Here is a 14,977-nt window from a genome sequence, read left to right on the forward strand (position 1 = left end):
GATCCGATCATCCAATTCCAATTTTTGAATCAGTGACTTTCATCGGTTATGTGAAGTGTGGACACCAGTATGGCTCATATTTTGAAGTGCCCAGGAAACGAACCTGACAATTGCATGTGGCCCATGCAACTGATACGTGGAGGCCCAGGTTCAAACATTCGTATGTGTTAGGGATGCTAAATTCATGAATTTTTCCAGTGAATCTATGCTACCCAGTCGGTGTAATGTTTCATGCAACAAGTTTTATATGGCAAGAAAACTGCTAAGCAATTTACTTATGAAAAAAAATATTGCTATGCACCTTTCAGTGGACACCGGAGAACGAATTAGTTGATTTAATAACTGTGATGACTTCCATCAGGAATCAGTTGTTTGATGAACAGAAACTTCGGCAAGATTCTTGGTGGTTGCTTTTACTGTCAAAGGCAAATCTACAAGCAAAGTTGGAGGAGCAAAATACATGTGTAGTGACATCATACAGATAATAATCCCCAAGAAAAGCTGCAACAAGATAAGAAAAGAAAAACACAAGATCACCAGTTGCTATATAAAGGGGGTTGAGAAAGTGTTTGCACGTTTGCAACTTTTTCCCATAGATTGATTGAAAGCATGCAACAAGCAGCATATTATATAACCAATTGCCTTTTGCGGATTATGTTCCAATCAATCTTATGGAGATGAAAGTGCAGTAGTACCCAATATCCACTCATGAAGGAAAGGGGAAAATCAAATATAATCATGTAGCTTCAAATGCATTTTTTCACTCACCTGCATTGTCGGCCTGAAATTGAAGAGGTACGAAGATAAGACCATCGTCAAAAGCATTGCCATTGATGTGGAGTACACCTGAAAGTAACAAAAATAAATTATGATGGACAGACAGATCAAATTGCACATGCCATTCTTGAATAAATAGTGACAAGGTCATCGATTAACACCCATCAATTAACATCTCCCCAAAGGAAAATAAAAAAAGGTGCAGAGTAATCATTATCTAGATTCACAATGACTTTCACACGTCGGGGTCTCAAGAAAAATATGAAACAGTAATTGGTTTTGTCAATATGGCAAAGCAAATGTATTGCCAAGACTAAATAGAAATAGTTATGAATCATGACAAAGGGCAATGAACCAACAGAGGGGGCAGAGCTCTTCGGTAAAAATGTAATTTAGACATATGCAGGTTATCAAACACAAACATGGAGGGTGATTCAAGAAAAATCTGCTGAGCTGCAAACAATTGCATGTTTCATTCTATTTTATTTAATTGACCGACCAACTTCAAGTAGTAGTTTTACAATTTACATTGAACTATGGAAAGGTTTAGCACTGAGTAGAGCAATTTTGATCACTAATTTGTCTAGCTAATTTCATTATATATGCTTATAAAAAGGGTAAGTTGACTTAGTAGCAGTCCTACATTTCTAACTTTCAAGTGCCTGAGTCTACCCCTTGTATCATAGAAAAGTCCATCCCCTATTTGACTTGTTATTCCACAGAAAATCAAACCCTCTTCTTCTCATTGTCATCTGTCTGACTTATGTCTTCAAACAAGCTACAGACCAAAACTCCTACTCCTTTCATAACTAGCAACACATTGTCTATGACTCTTTGGCCTTTGTTTTCCAATGATGAAGTCATGGAGGAGAGTTCATGATTTTTTTCCCTATTGTTTTGATCAGTACACTAATGTCTGGTGCTGATCAGTGACGAAGGTAACTTCCATCAGCAATCTAAAAGGTTCCAGTAACAGTGTTTTCTTTCCAATCACATCAACTAAGGTTTTAAATTTTGAAGCTTCTGCATCAAAAGAACACGGATTTGTTAAGCCCATGGTTTTGGTTTCTGTGTTTGATTTGGTTGTTGATCAGTTTTGTCTCTCTTAAGAACTTATGATTGGATTCTTTTAAAGCATTTTGAAGCTACAATTTTCAGTTTTGATGGATTTTGTTTTTTTTCTGCCATCCTTTTTACAGTTGGCTTCCCTTTGGTTTTGCACTTGGTGGGTTGGAATACGGGATTCAAAATTTTAATTGGCATTTCTTTGTTGTTAGACAATTTATTTACTTTTCTAATCTGCAAGAATTGGGAGTACGCACACCTGGGCAATAACTCAGCGATTTGGCACTGCTCACTTAAGAGCGTGCTCAGGGACTGATCAGTGGATCAACTCCCCTTGTAAGTGCACCGGTGCTGCCATGCACCATTATCCCCCCCCGCCCCACTCCCTAACCCTCGGGCCCCAGTGGGCTCCCACTTCCCCTCTAGACCACCATAGTGGTGGGTCCAACTTAGCACCCAAAAAAAAGAAGAATTGGGAGTACCATTATGTACTAGGTATTGTCTCTATCGGAGACGAAGAACACTGCTGGAATTGCTTCCTCCTATATGGAAAAATATTACCATATAGCACTTGACAAACAAAAATAGCTGAAATGAAAAATGATAAATTAAGTTTCGTTCTAAAACAAGAGAATTAAGGAATGTCCAATAGTGCACCTCATGTATGGTGTCGAAAGAGTGTGGACACATGAGGAAGATGCCAACGTGACGTATATTTAAAGGGAAAAATAAGAAGAAATGTGACATTTACTATTAATGGAATGTATAACAGAAAAAACAAAGAAGTTAATAATTAAGGTTCCCTTCCAAATTTGGTGGTAACATGTTTCTGTAAATAAGAAAACAGAAGTGGTCATATAGGAGCCGCCGTGCTGAAACAGGCATTGGTTCATGCAGCAGTCTGCTGACTCTGATGCACATGAGAACAAGCCACGATGCATAGAAGAGCCAAGAGAACCTGTCCCAAATGACACTTGCTGCATGTGGCCCAGCGATAACTCCTCAAGGAGGAAATCTTTCCCACATCTCCAAGAGAAATGTTACCCCTCAATGTTGTAACACCAGGTTATCCAGGAAAATGCCATAGAGCATCCCAGCAATTTATCTCAAGCCTCGACTCTTGAGCCACCAAGGAGCCATGTACACAAGTTATAACTGTTCTGTCTCGATGAAAGCACAAATGACCAAGCTACACAGGCATCATTCTAGCCATCACATAGGCCATGCATGCACAGACCAAGCAAGCATGCCACCACAAGCTCAACAAGGCCACCACAATGAAGGCATCTTTGAGCCAACAAGGGAACCATCATAACATGAGGGGACGCTCAGACACCCAGCTCATAGTCAATATAAACGACCATAACACTCTGATCTGGATGTTCTTAGTTCTTATACAGCTATGTTAGGTCCCATCCTACACCCTAACCAAGAAATTAGTTATAAATCAGAGTGCTGTTATAGAGAGTATATTGTAGACTCAAGTAGACTATACACGAGATCATTATAAAGTATAGATGAGCCCCATGTTGGGAAGTAGTTATTTAAGTTATGAGACAATATTTTGAAGAAATAAAGTTTAAATTTTGTGAGCTGCTGCCATAGTTGAAAACCTTGGAAATACTAGGCATAAACTACCTACTTTTTCTCACTTCTTTCTGTTAATTAGTCTTCTAATTGTCTATATTATGTACTGCTCTTTCTCTTCTTATTCAATTTTCTCTCACTTCATTCACGTGTATGTACTTATATTCTGTTAAACTTGAACCAATTTCTTCTTCCTTGCCTTCTTCAACCCAAATCAGCAGCACCCATAGCCTTCATTGAACCCTTATTCCACCCTGCCAAGTAGTACAGACTTAGATCTTTCAAGACTTCAATGCTGTAGGGGGTCTGGCACCACTGCATTAATTATTCCTGCTAAAAATTATGCAAATATAAACACAGGGTCTAAACAGTAACTTTCTTTTAGCTTCTTCTACATCATTTCCCACCAAGCAGTGTCTTTCAATTTTATGGCTAGTAGCTTCACCTTCTTATCATTGGGTACTTTGTGTTATCAGAAACCTTTTTCTATTAATTCCAGACAATTTATGAACTCTTCAGCTTGCAGATCACCACAGAAATCTAGAATCTCAACGATGATGTTCACAAGTTCTTAAATCATCCTCCAACCACTCTTCATCTGGAAGCAGGGTTGTATTTGTACTATGCACTGGGTTAGAATCTTAAGTTTCCCCAACTGTTCAAGATCTCCACTGGCATCGAGAGAGGGATCAACTGAGACCTCATCAGGCTGATAACCATGATATGGAACCATACCCACAAGAAACCATAGCAAATCAACCTTGGCCTCGATATCCAACACACCCAAGCGGTAGTCTTTAGAACAGACAAGAAAATATACTGAAGGAATCCCTGACAATTAGGGTAAAGAAACCCTAGTGCAACATTGTAAGAAAAGGAGGGGAGGAAGCCTTCTTAAGGCTTTCTAATTTTTTTGTGAAGTTCTGGACAAACAATTTCCATGCAAGACGCTTCCCTTTGTTTGTGATACTCAGCTTAACATCCTGTAACCCAGGCAAGTAATCAAGTACTCCATGACTTTTCATATCCCATTGCAATAGCAACTTGGGCAAAATAAACCAAAAATGAGATATCTGGGCTTAAGAAAGACAAAAATCATGCAAACCTGAATACAGCCAAGATATGATATCAAGGACAAACAGAAGCTATTTGGACCAATATACTCAGTCAAGGACCACAAAATGTTCCAGACCAGTTGAGCCAAAATATTAGGAAATGGGAGAGGGTTCCCTGAAAGGCAGCATGGCTCCTGTGCCAGTGTGGAAGCCAATGGGATCGCGCTCGGAAGCATCAACAGTGGTGGGATTTTCGTCTTTTATGAGAGGCAGGGTGGGGCAGTCATTGTGCCCCCCCTCTGTGTCTGGGCGCAGGGGCCACACTGCCATTCAGGTTTATTTTTCCCTTGGGAAATAAAATTAAACAGAAAGGGAGGACTCACCTTCACAATATTGTCAGCATACTTCATTAACCATGAGACTAGCAACCCAGTCGATCCAAGATTTAGTACCACCATCCACGTTGTAATACTGTATCCATTGAACAGGCGTTGCCACCATGGTCCCTCCTCAAATTCACTCTTGAAATCATCCAGGAGAAGCCGTGCCATGTTGAAGATCGCACCAAACCTGGGAGGAGTAATTTCTTATTCATGAATTCATAGAATACCCTGTAAGAGCATATGATAATGGAATGCGGCTCCATTGAACACAGTGAGTGGCTCCAACTGACACAAAATCTGTCCCTTATGATTTCAAAGATAGCAATATGTTCAACATACGAATTATAAAGGGTAACTTTAATTTCTTGTGAAATTTTATGGTTGTTGAAGAAATTAAATTTACCTCGTGAAATAACAGACATTTTCTGAAAAACTTTATTTGTTTACTAGGTCTTTAAAATTTTCTTTTTCAGACTGAGAGGGTTTGACCATGCATAAAAGAGACTAATTAACTGCATCAATGAGAAAAAGTGATATCAGGGAAATTGAAATGTCAGGGGGGATGCCAGGAAGGGCTTTGGGTTCAAATAGTGAGAAAAGATAATAGTTTATGAATCAACATAAAAATAAGACTACAAAGAGTAAACTGGTAGAAAAATTTCATGCAGTTGAAGCCAATTAATTGGGATAGGAAATTATTGAGTTGAGTACCATGTCCTTCATTTCTTCCTTACTATCCAATAAAGAAGTGAAGGTTCTGTTAATATTTGCCAAAAGAGGACACTTACGTATATAATTGTACATTCTGCCAGTACAGACTGTCGTTGTTCTTCTTCATCAGAAATTCTGTATAAACTCCTGCTAAGGCCGACAGACAAGCAGACAGGATCCCCAACATGTAACCTTGGATTGGAGCTGAGAAAAGGGAGTCACATGAATTCTCACCACAACCTTTGACCTGTTGATAAGAAAAAATAAGAGGCATTTCAGTTACAATGCCAATCCAAATATAAACGGAATGGGGGTACTAGGCATGAGAAAAAAATGTCTTGTTGGCATGGTACACATGCAGCCATCACTCCCCATATTGCCGTGCCTGCAGGTTATTGAGGAATAGTGACCCACTGGCCATTCAATCTTATATAGCTCCCCCACCTTTTGAAAGACCCTCATAACATAAGTGAATGCATTAATTGAATCAAGTTTTCAACCTAGAAGTTTGCCTTTACATTTCATGCCCTTGCAATTATGGAACAAGCCGAAGGATGGATCTTCCAACTCCCTTGACCTGGTGCAAAACCCCCATGACTTGGTGTAAATATTCTTGAGGTACTCATGCATAGAAGAATCAGAATTTTAAGGATAAGTAATAATGCACCCAAATATTCTCAGGCAAAGTATAGCACTGTCTCTTAAAAATTCAACTCCTCTCTTCCCACAAACCCCAAACATTGCATAAGGTAATAGGTCCCATACTAACCTTTCTTCTTTTACCAAAGGAAATTCCAGGTCATGAAATAAATAACTTTCAACAGCCCCAGACCATGTTGAATGCAGACCAAACAAATCATAAAACTACATCCACACCCTAAGGATCATAATGCCACTCTTTTTGTTGTAAATTGTTTAGGGTAGGAACTACCCTAATATGGTTCGCTATGGACCCACCCAGATGATAAACAATTCAAATAACAATGGCAGTGGGAATTTTACAATTATAGAAACAAATCAGAACCTTGAGAGTAAGATAACAAGACTTGGGACTAAACAGGAAATTTTTTCCTCGGGAAGAGGGCAATTCTGGAAGTTTGTACAAGGAGGGGATAAAATAGCAATAAAACATGAAAAAGGGGGTATTTATGTAATAACAGAAAGTGGGGCTTAAGTTGTAAATAACAAAAAGAATATCATCAATAAAAAATAGAAGAAAATTTTCTTCCTCACAATACAGCAACCAGGGCGGACAACAGAATCCTCTTTGGAGCAGAGAACCCTCTCAATACACACACTCCAATCAACTTCAACTTTCAGGCATGGATTGCTATAATTCCAGGGGCTACTGGAACTATTCACTCAGCAGTTAAAATAATCAACTCCAAAATAGGTTTTAATTGCTGAACCTCAGGAGGGCAGAAGTTGCAGAACCAGGTTTGAAGTTCTGACTAAATCTCATAAACAGGTGGTATTCCAGTCTCAGATTTGGCAGCCTGGGTCGCCTAAGGGTTTGTGAATATCCCACAAAATAGCAAGACGGAAGTGTAAATAACAGCAATGAAAAAGTAGTATGGAAGAAAAACGAGGACAACACAGGGGAAAAAATAAAGAAGAAAGAAGAAATAAGGGAAAGGGAAGCTTAGAGCTTACTGGAGGAGAGAGGATTGATGAGTAAAAAAAGGAAGACCAAGAATGACCAACACTCTGCTCCAAACCTTGGTAGTAGCACTTCACTAATTTCAATTCATTCCAATAGTCTCTAGCATCCCATCATATGAGACAGATAGACTCCAATACGAAAACTAAAGCAACTAGGAAAGTTGAAACAGGGAAACTCAAATAAAATGAAGATTACAAATATAACCAGAAGAAACGATTAATCCCCCTACCAACCCTTGTTGGTCCAAAAACTCAGGTTGTGTCCGTTTCGCTTTGGTTTGGGCAGCCAAATCTGGTCATGTTGGTTCAACTATGCTAGTGCTACTGCATCAAGAAACTTATAAGGCCAAGGCCCATGCAAAAGTGGCACTTTACGAGGGGCTTTGTCTTCCAGACCTTTCTGATTACACCAATCTTCTTCCACAAACCCCAAACAATTGCATAAGGTAACAGGTCCCCCATATGAAACTTTCTCCATTTTCCAAAGGGACTTCCAGGCCATGTAATAAATAACTTCTCAACAGCCCCAGACCATGTTGAATGTAGACCAAAACACCAAGAACCTGCATTCACACCCTAAGTATCATAATGTCACTCTTTCTGTTGTGAATTCTCCGGGGTAAGAATCTTATAAGGGAAAAGTGGCCCAAGACATAATTTTAAAGTGGCCACTTGTGTGCAAGACACATGCAAAAGTGGCCACTTTTCGAGGGGCTTGGCCTCCCAGACCTTGCTGATTCCACGTCTCCTTTTCCCTTCACCATTAGGCTCCTTAGTAAGAAAACTGTAAAAAGAAGCAACTGTGAAAGTGAAAATTGAAACGACCTCCAGGACCACCAAACCAAACCCTTGAATCCTCATTCCTAATCTGAACTTCAGCAATGTATAGGTCAGTGGGTTCTAATATTCCTGAATCTCTCTCCCTAGTAAATTCCTCCTAAATTAAAAAACCCTAGTGACCTTCCCATCTCTAACTTCAAAACAACCAGCAATATACAATGCCTATCAGCAGCAACCCTACTGTCTTGGATACCAATCCATAATCCCTCCACCCCTAACTAACTTTGCTCCCAACATTTCACTTTTTCTCCTTTTCCCACCCTATAAGTTGTGTTTCCTAAGAAGTCATTCATGGTCCCTCCCCTTCCTTTCTTTCCCATTTTCTACTCTTCTTGCAAGACAGGAGAATATCCCTTCTCTTTTTCCAAAAATGATACTTCATCTCACTTAGGGATATGCTTTACTTACACTGACCATTTTAGTAGATGTATTTATTGAAATATTCACCCATTAGTGGTATGAGCCTAAATATAGAGAACCACAATTGGCTCAACAGTTAATCATATCTCTTTTGCCTGTATCAGCTTATACATTCATGGAATATCGAACATAATTTACCACACCAGTCCACTCCAGTCATTCTCATGACATCTAACCCTCTCCCCTTTCAAAACCTTCAAAAAAGTAATAGATAGGATCCATTAAATGAATTTTAATTCTTTCCAACAATAAACCCTCCCCCACTCACTCCCCCCCCGCCCCTTCCAAAAAAATAATAAATAAATAAAAGGAAATGTCAAAAAAACTCTTGAGGAAACACACATTATATTATTTGCCCCACTTATTAGCTCTATTACCTATCCTTAAACAGTACCTGCTAAACTACCCACTGCCACTATCAAGAAGTGTGATGCTCATAGCCTTGACGTCCCAAATAGCACATGGTGCTGGAAAATTATGTGACATATGCCCTGAGTTACATCCACAACTTGCACTGACCTAACATGGATTAACATTTTCAACAGGTAAAGCCAAATTAATTCCTTGCAACGCATTTTGATATATAGGATATAGAATATCTCTCTCTTATAAGTTAGCATACAAAATGAAAACATACACACACATTATCAAACTAGATAACATCAGCTCCACCAGAAACTTCAAACCAAGAATGCATATGATATATGACATATGTATATACTTCAACTTCCATTTCTGAATACACAAAAAGGTGGCCGTTATTACCTGGCTCGTGGTTGTACCAACAGCTAGCAGAACAATTGCCATCCACTGCAGATTAGACAGTTTCCTCTTCAGGAACAGCCTAAAAGAATAAACAAAAATTTCTGCTAGTTTATCAAACCTTAGATCAGCTTCAAAAAGTAATAAAAAGGAGATACTACTATAAAGAACTTAGATACAGAGGTTGAAAATCAGAAGGCACAAATATCAGATCAATACGACCCTTACAAAGACCAAGGCAGCACCTGAATAATATGGCAGTTGTGACAATCTTCAGATTACCCATTATCTGATATGTTGATGTATCCACATATGTAAGGGTAGCAAATTGAACATTGTTGTGGATTAAGTATATAATGGAAGGAATCGGGTACAAACGCATGCTTTTCCAATCTGTGGTCATCCTTGGAAGAGGTGATGACTTGCACTCCCTCCAAAGAAGAAAAGAAGATACCAGGAGCTGTATTTTTTTGACAATAATAAAAAAATGTCAGCAAGGATGAAAGGAAAGTAATCTTCTATTAAAAGTGGAAAATCTCCTTTTATTAGTATGAAAGTGATCTTTTGAGTACTAACTAAACAACTATTGTGAGAGTGTAGGCTACAGAGAACAGAAATTGGAGTCCTATTTACCTAATACTCCATGACAGGAGATGTACCTTAAAAACTTCAGCAAGAAAAGGAACAGTTGCATAGTCATAGTTATATCCCCCATCACTTTGTGAGAGTGTAGTCAAAATTCCCTGCCACAAGCCAGGAAAAGAGAAGAGTAAATGTATATATTGGTATTAGTAATGTCGCAGTGGAAAAGAATTGATTTTTCCTTTCCCTATCTTTTCTACCAATCTCAAAATGAACATCATAGAGAATTTGAAATTTTATATTGTTTCTTCGCAGATGATCTCTTTATTATTTTCTGGAATATCCAACCCTAGTTCTTACATCCTACCCGCAGCCACTAATGTCTCCGATCTTTCATCTCTTTACTCGTCTCCATCTTCTCTTACTTTCATTTCTCAATCACTAGCAATTTTGTTTCAATCAAATTGACTGAAAGTTACCTCTTACCAAAAAAAATCTGGTTTCCAAATTCTGTATCTAGTATCCAATATATACTAGGACAACTGGTTGGCTTTTTGCATGTAATTACTGCACATCTCCTTGTCAGCCCAAGGACTGCAATTATAGCATCAACTGCACACCTGGTAATGGTGGCAGCATGCTATTGAATCTATTTGAAGAACTGCCAAGCTCACCGCAGCTGTCATGGAACCAAATGTCAAGTATTCTGGTCACAATCACTAACATCTATGTGCTTTGATTGGAGGCAAATATTTCAAAAAATTCAGTCATAATCAACTAAATACATTTATGAATTGCAGAATCTGATAGGAATCATAATCAATACTTAAAGCTCTGAATATTTTGAATTTAACTATGACAAAAATTTGGACCAAATTCAAAATTTGCTCCCTCGGCAGATGTTCAGCATCTGGATCCCAAGAAGAAAAGGAGATTCTTTATTCTCACTATTATCCTGGAATGTACAGCAAAACTATGGAATGTTTATCAGTTTGCGAAATTTTGTGCTCTAATACCCTGAGCTCAACAATCCAGTCTATGCTAGTCACAACCAAGAATAAGTTAAGACTTTAAGACTTCTCATAGACTTAACAATGGACTTGGCATGCTTCAACATTTCGACCAATACCTGCAAAATTTCCCACATTTCGATGGTATCCTAGGATTCCGATACCAAATACCATGTGACTTTTAAAAATCACTTGTTTCAACCAGTATCGACCAAAATTCTCACATTTCGATCGAAATGTGGGAATTTTTTATTGGACCGATGGGTTTGACCCTTTGGGTTGAACCAACCTTCATAAAAGCCTTCTCAAATAAGAAACAAAGCCTTCTTATTTCGAAATTTCGATGCTCTCCCCCTATTTCTTCTCTATGAAGTGGGAAACTTGGGAAAACACCCAAGATTTTTCCCTTGTGCCATCAAATCTTCATTCGAAGCTTGGATCTTACATATTTATAGCAAATCTACCTGAGGAAAGGAGCTTGGACCAAAAAATTAAATCTCATCTTCCCAAAAAATCATTTTTTTCGTAGAATATACTTGGAAATATAGTAGAATGATGTAAATTTTTTATATGTTAGTTAGAATGATCCGATTTATGCATTTGCGGTGTCCATTTTTTTTTTTTCTGTTTTTAAAAATACATTTCATACAACATATATTTGAAAAAATGGGTTAATATTTGATGTTTGATGTGCAATATAGTATATGTTGAACACCATTGGCCAATCTACAGTGTGATGGTTTCGGAAGCCTAGACACTCTACTTGGAATTGACTATTGACTGTTGACTATTGAGACTTGAGAGATAATTCACAAGTATGTAATATTATTATTTATATTAGATCATTTAAATTATGTTTTGTTTGTTTTAAAATTTTAATCATGTATTTCACATTTTTAGTTAGTAACTTATATATGTACTTATGTAGTATAGTTTCAATCAACGACTCAATGTACATTATCAAACTTTAGTCAACACCACAAGTATGACTTTAAGTGTTTTTATCATGAAACTAATTATGTGAATGAGATAGAAATGTTTAAAATAGGACGTACACAAAAAATAGGCACAAAAAAAAAAATTTAGGGGTCGAAACCAAATTTTCCACTGAACCACGAAAATTTCCCTAGCTTCCTCGAAATTTCCCACATTTTGATCGAAATATCGGTCCCCACCAAAGTTGAAAACCAATATTTTGAACATTGGGACTTGGTTGAATATGTCCATTTCAAAAGCATAGATCAAAATGCTCCATTCACACCCTGAGTTGCTTCCTTATTCATACGCTAGTGATGCCGATCACTAGGAGAAGATTTGGAGGATATACTAGAAGAACTAGAAGAGATTTGAGTGGAGAATATTCTATCGATTAAAGACATTCCAGCTACTATGGGGATTATGGGCTTCAGTTTGTGGCTTCTTACTTTCTATTTTGTAGGGTTGGATAGTTATGCTACAATCCAGCCATAGTTTCTATTTTGTAATGTTCTACATATTATCTATTTTAAAGGAAGACTTAAGCTGTACAGGATCCTCCTACCATACTAGGGGTTTCCTATTTTCTTGGTCTCTAAGAAGTTATAAATAAAGAAGGGGCTTAAACCCTCTAACAATTGAGGAAAAAACAAGAGTAAGTTTTGGCTTCAACCTTGTTGGTGTTGTGGTGATGTTGTCCTCTTGAACTATGGTGATACAGTTCTTTCTAGCCCCTCTTGGTGGTGATTCCAAGAACTTGATTGTGGTGGTGATTCCAATCAGACCCTACTGTAGTGATTCGGAAGGTTGGATATGGTGGTGATTCTATTCCCACCGGCTAGTTGGTGAAGCCTTAGTCATATCCTTTCTTGTTTCTTTTTTCATATGTAAGAAATAAAAAAATAAATAAAAGAGAGCTGAAAAAGTTTCATTACCAGTTTATGTTTTTACCATATTGTGATTTTGCCGATTCTAAATTAACTAGACAATAGCCTACTAAAACACAGCAAACTCTGCAATATGGAGCACCATCTAGATCAACCCTGAACTCCCATATTTCAATTAGGCCATGTGTTAGTCAACTTTCCATTTATGATACATAATAGCTACTTTAATCAATCAGGAGACTACAAGTTTTGGATCGTCTCCTAAGTCTATCAAGCCAAAACAAAATTAATGAGGCAAACAAACAGTAACTCCAACAACGAACTCAATAATCATCTAGTTATCTAGGAACTAGGTTAACAAAAACTATTGCCAGTTGAATTAGGACAACACTTGAACTTTAATGATTCACATTACGATATTTGGTGCAGCATGAATTCCAGTGCACATAATAAATTACTTCAGATGGACTGTTTTATTCCGTTAGAGGTTTGCAGTCGATTTTATGGGAGATTGGTCAAGAAAACAAAGGTCAAGTCTCTAGATTAATTTTCAAGCTCCAACTCTCGTGTATTCGTCTTCAAATCAACAATAAGACAGACCGAGTAGAAAAACATCAACAACATCCACATAACATTTACTTCAAAGCTCAGAAATCACTGAAACCCAAATTGGCACTCCGAAAAGCCCTAAATTAACTGAAACAGTGAATCATTTCAGAAAATTTACGAAAACGAGGGCGATCTGACCAGTTCTATGAGCAGTGAAAAGAGGAAAACAGAAATCTTAAGTAAACGAAATCCTGATAAGGTGAAAGCTGTGCAAAAATTTCCACTCTTCAACAGATATCAGAAGAGAGTAGTGAATTGTAATGCTGACCTGAGAACTGGTTAGAATGGTGAGAAGCGCAGCTACGAAGTACCACTGCATCTTGCTTTGCTCATGCTGCCTCTCACTAGGAAGACAATTTCCCGACTTATTGTTGTTAACGGCTTAATTACCAAACTACCCACCTCAGCTTCGGTGGAAGTTTATATCACTCCCCTGAACCATGATGAAATAACAACTTAGCCTCGTATCTTTTAAAAAATATCATTCATCTCTTTTTCAAGAAAAATATCCTATCTAATGATCTCAATCGTTAGAAGTAACTGTTAAGTCAGTTGATTTTCTTTCTTAATACCCAAAATACCCTCCTAAACATGGAACACCCAATATACCCTTATGAGCCACAACCACCAACATCGCCACCTAACAAGAGTCTCTCCACCTTCTTCAAGCCAGACCCAAAAGTATCAAACTCTCCAAAATACAGCAGAACCAAGTGAAAAAGGAAACAGTAGCACCGCCATATCCCAATCCGAAACCGACCGCTACCAATTCTCCACTCAGTGCGGCGCTCCAATCCCCTCGGAGCAAGTCTAGAAGGAAATTCTAGATGGACTCTTCAACGGTAACTCCCCCTTCGTGGGCTTCGCCCCACCGCACGCGGTTCCCTACCTCCTGCCAAAACAGATCAAAGGCTGGGCCTCCAACGGTGCCGTCTTTGAGAACCTCATCCGCAAAGTTAGGCCCACGACCATAATCGAAGTGGGTACCTTCCTCGGAGCTTCAACCATCCACATGGCCCAGGTCGCGAAGAGACTCGGCCTCCACCATACCCAAATCATCCGCGTCGATGATTTTCGAGGTTAGGCTGGATTCCAGGATCTCATCAAGGGCGTACCAATGATCAATGGGGACGTGACGCTGCTCTACCAGTTTATGCAGAACATGGCCCACTTCAACGTCACCAATACGGTTCTAACCCTTCCCTTCTCGAGTGCATCAACTCTGGTTAAGTTGTGCGAGTATGGAGTGTTTGGGGACCTCATCGAGGTCGACGCCGGTCACGATTTCCACTCGGCCTGGTTAGATATAAACCGGACTTCCAAGATCTTGAGACCCGACGAGCTCATCCTTGGCCACGATTACTTCACCGCCGCTGACAAGAGAGGCGTCCGGCGAGCTGTGAACTTGTTTGTGCCAGAAAAAAGTTTTTTTTTCATTAAAGGTATAATGGGTGTTTCATATTTAGGAGAGTATTTTAGGTATTAAGAGAAAAAATTAGTTGACTTAACAGTGATTTCTAATGCTAGGGTCATTAAATAGAATATTTTTCTTGAAAGAGAGGTGAGTGATATTTTTGAAAATATGTAAAATCAAATTGATATTTCGTCATAATTCACGAGAGGAGAATGATATTTACTATTAAAAAAAAAAA

The 14,977-nt window shown here is 38.4% G+C and overlaps 1 protein-coding gene and 1 pseudogene across 2 annotated transcripts; one reads left to right on the top strand and one right to left on the bottom strand.

The window, feature by feature from the left end:
• Positions 1–227: 227 nt before the first annotated feature.
• LOC122060894 (CMP-sialic acid transporter 1-like) lies at positions 228–14,148 on the bottom strand. 2 transcript variants are annotated; one of them, XM_042624004.1, is made up of 8 exons: positions 13,594–14,148; positions 9,922–10,005; positions 9,508–9,722; positions 9,266–9,344; positions 5,656–5,825; positions 4,868–5,054; positions 769–846; positions 228–431 (listed from the first exon to the last, which is right to left on the bottom strand). In XM_042624004.1, the coding sequence occupies exons 1-8, from the start codon at positions 13,642–13,644 to the stop codon at positions 420–422; spliced, it is 876 nt and encodes a 291-aa protein (XP_042479938.1). In that variant the 5' UTR covers positions 13,645–14,148; the 3' UTR covers positions 228–419. The 2 variants fall into 2 exon arrangements, with proteins under 2 accessions (XP_042479938.1, XP_042479937.1); XM_042624003.1 differs by having other exon boundaries at positions 228–501.
• On the top strand, positions 13,939–14,918 carry LOC122061693 (annotated as a pseudogene).
• Positions 14,919–14,977: the final 59 nt, after the last annotated feature.

The sequence above is a fragment of the Macadamia integrifolia genome, chromosome 14 (genome assembly GCF_013358625.1).
Source record: "Macadamia integrifolia cultivar HAES 741 chromosome 14, SCU_Mint_v3, whole genome shotgun sequence".
Taxonomy (NCBI): domain Eukaryota; kingdom Viridiplantae; phylum Streptophyta; class Magnoliopsida; order Proteales; family Proteaceae; genus Macadamia; species Macadamia integrifolia.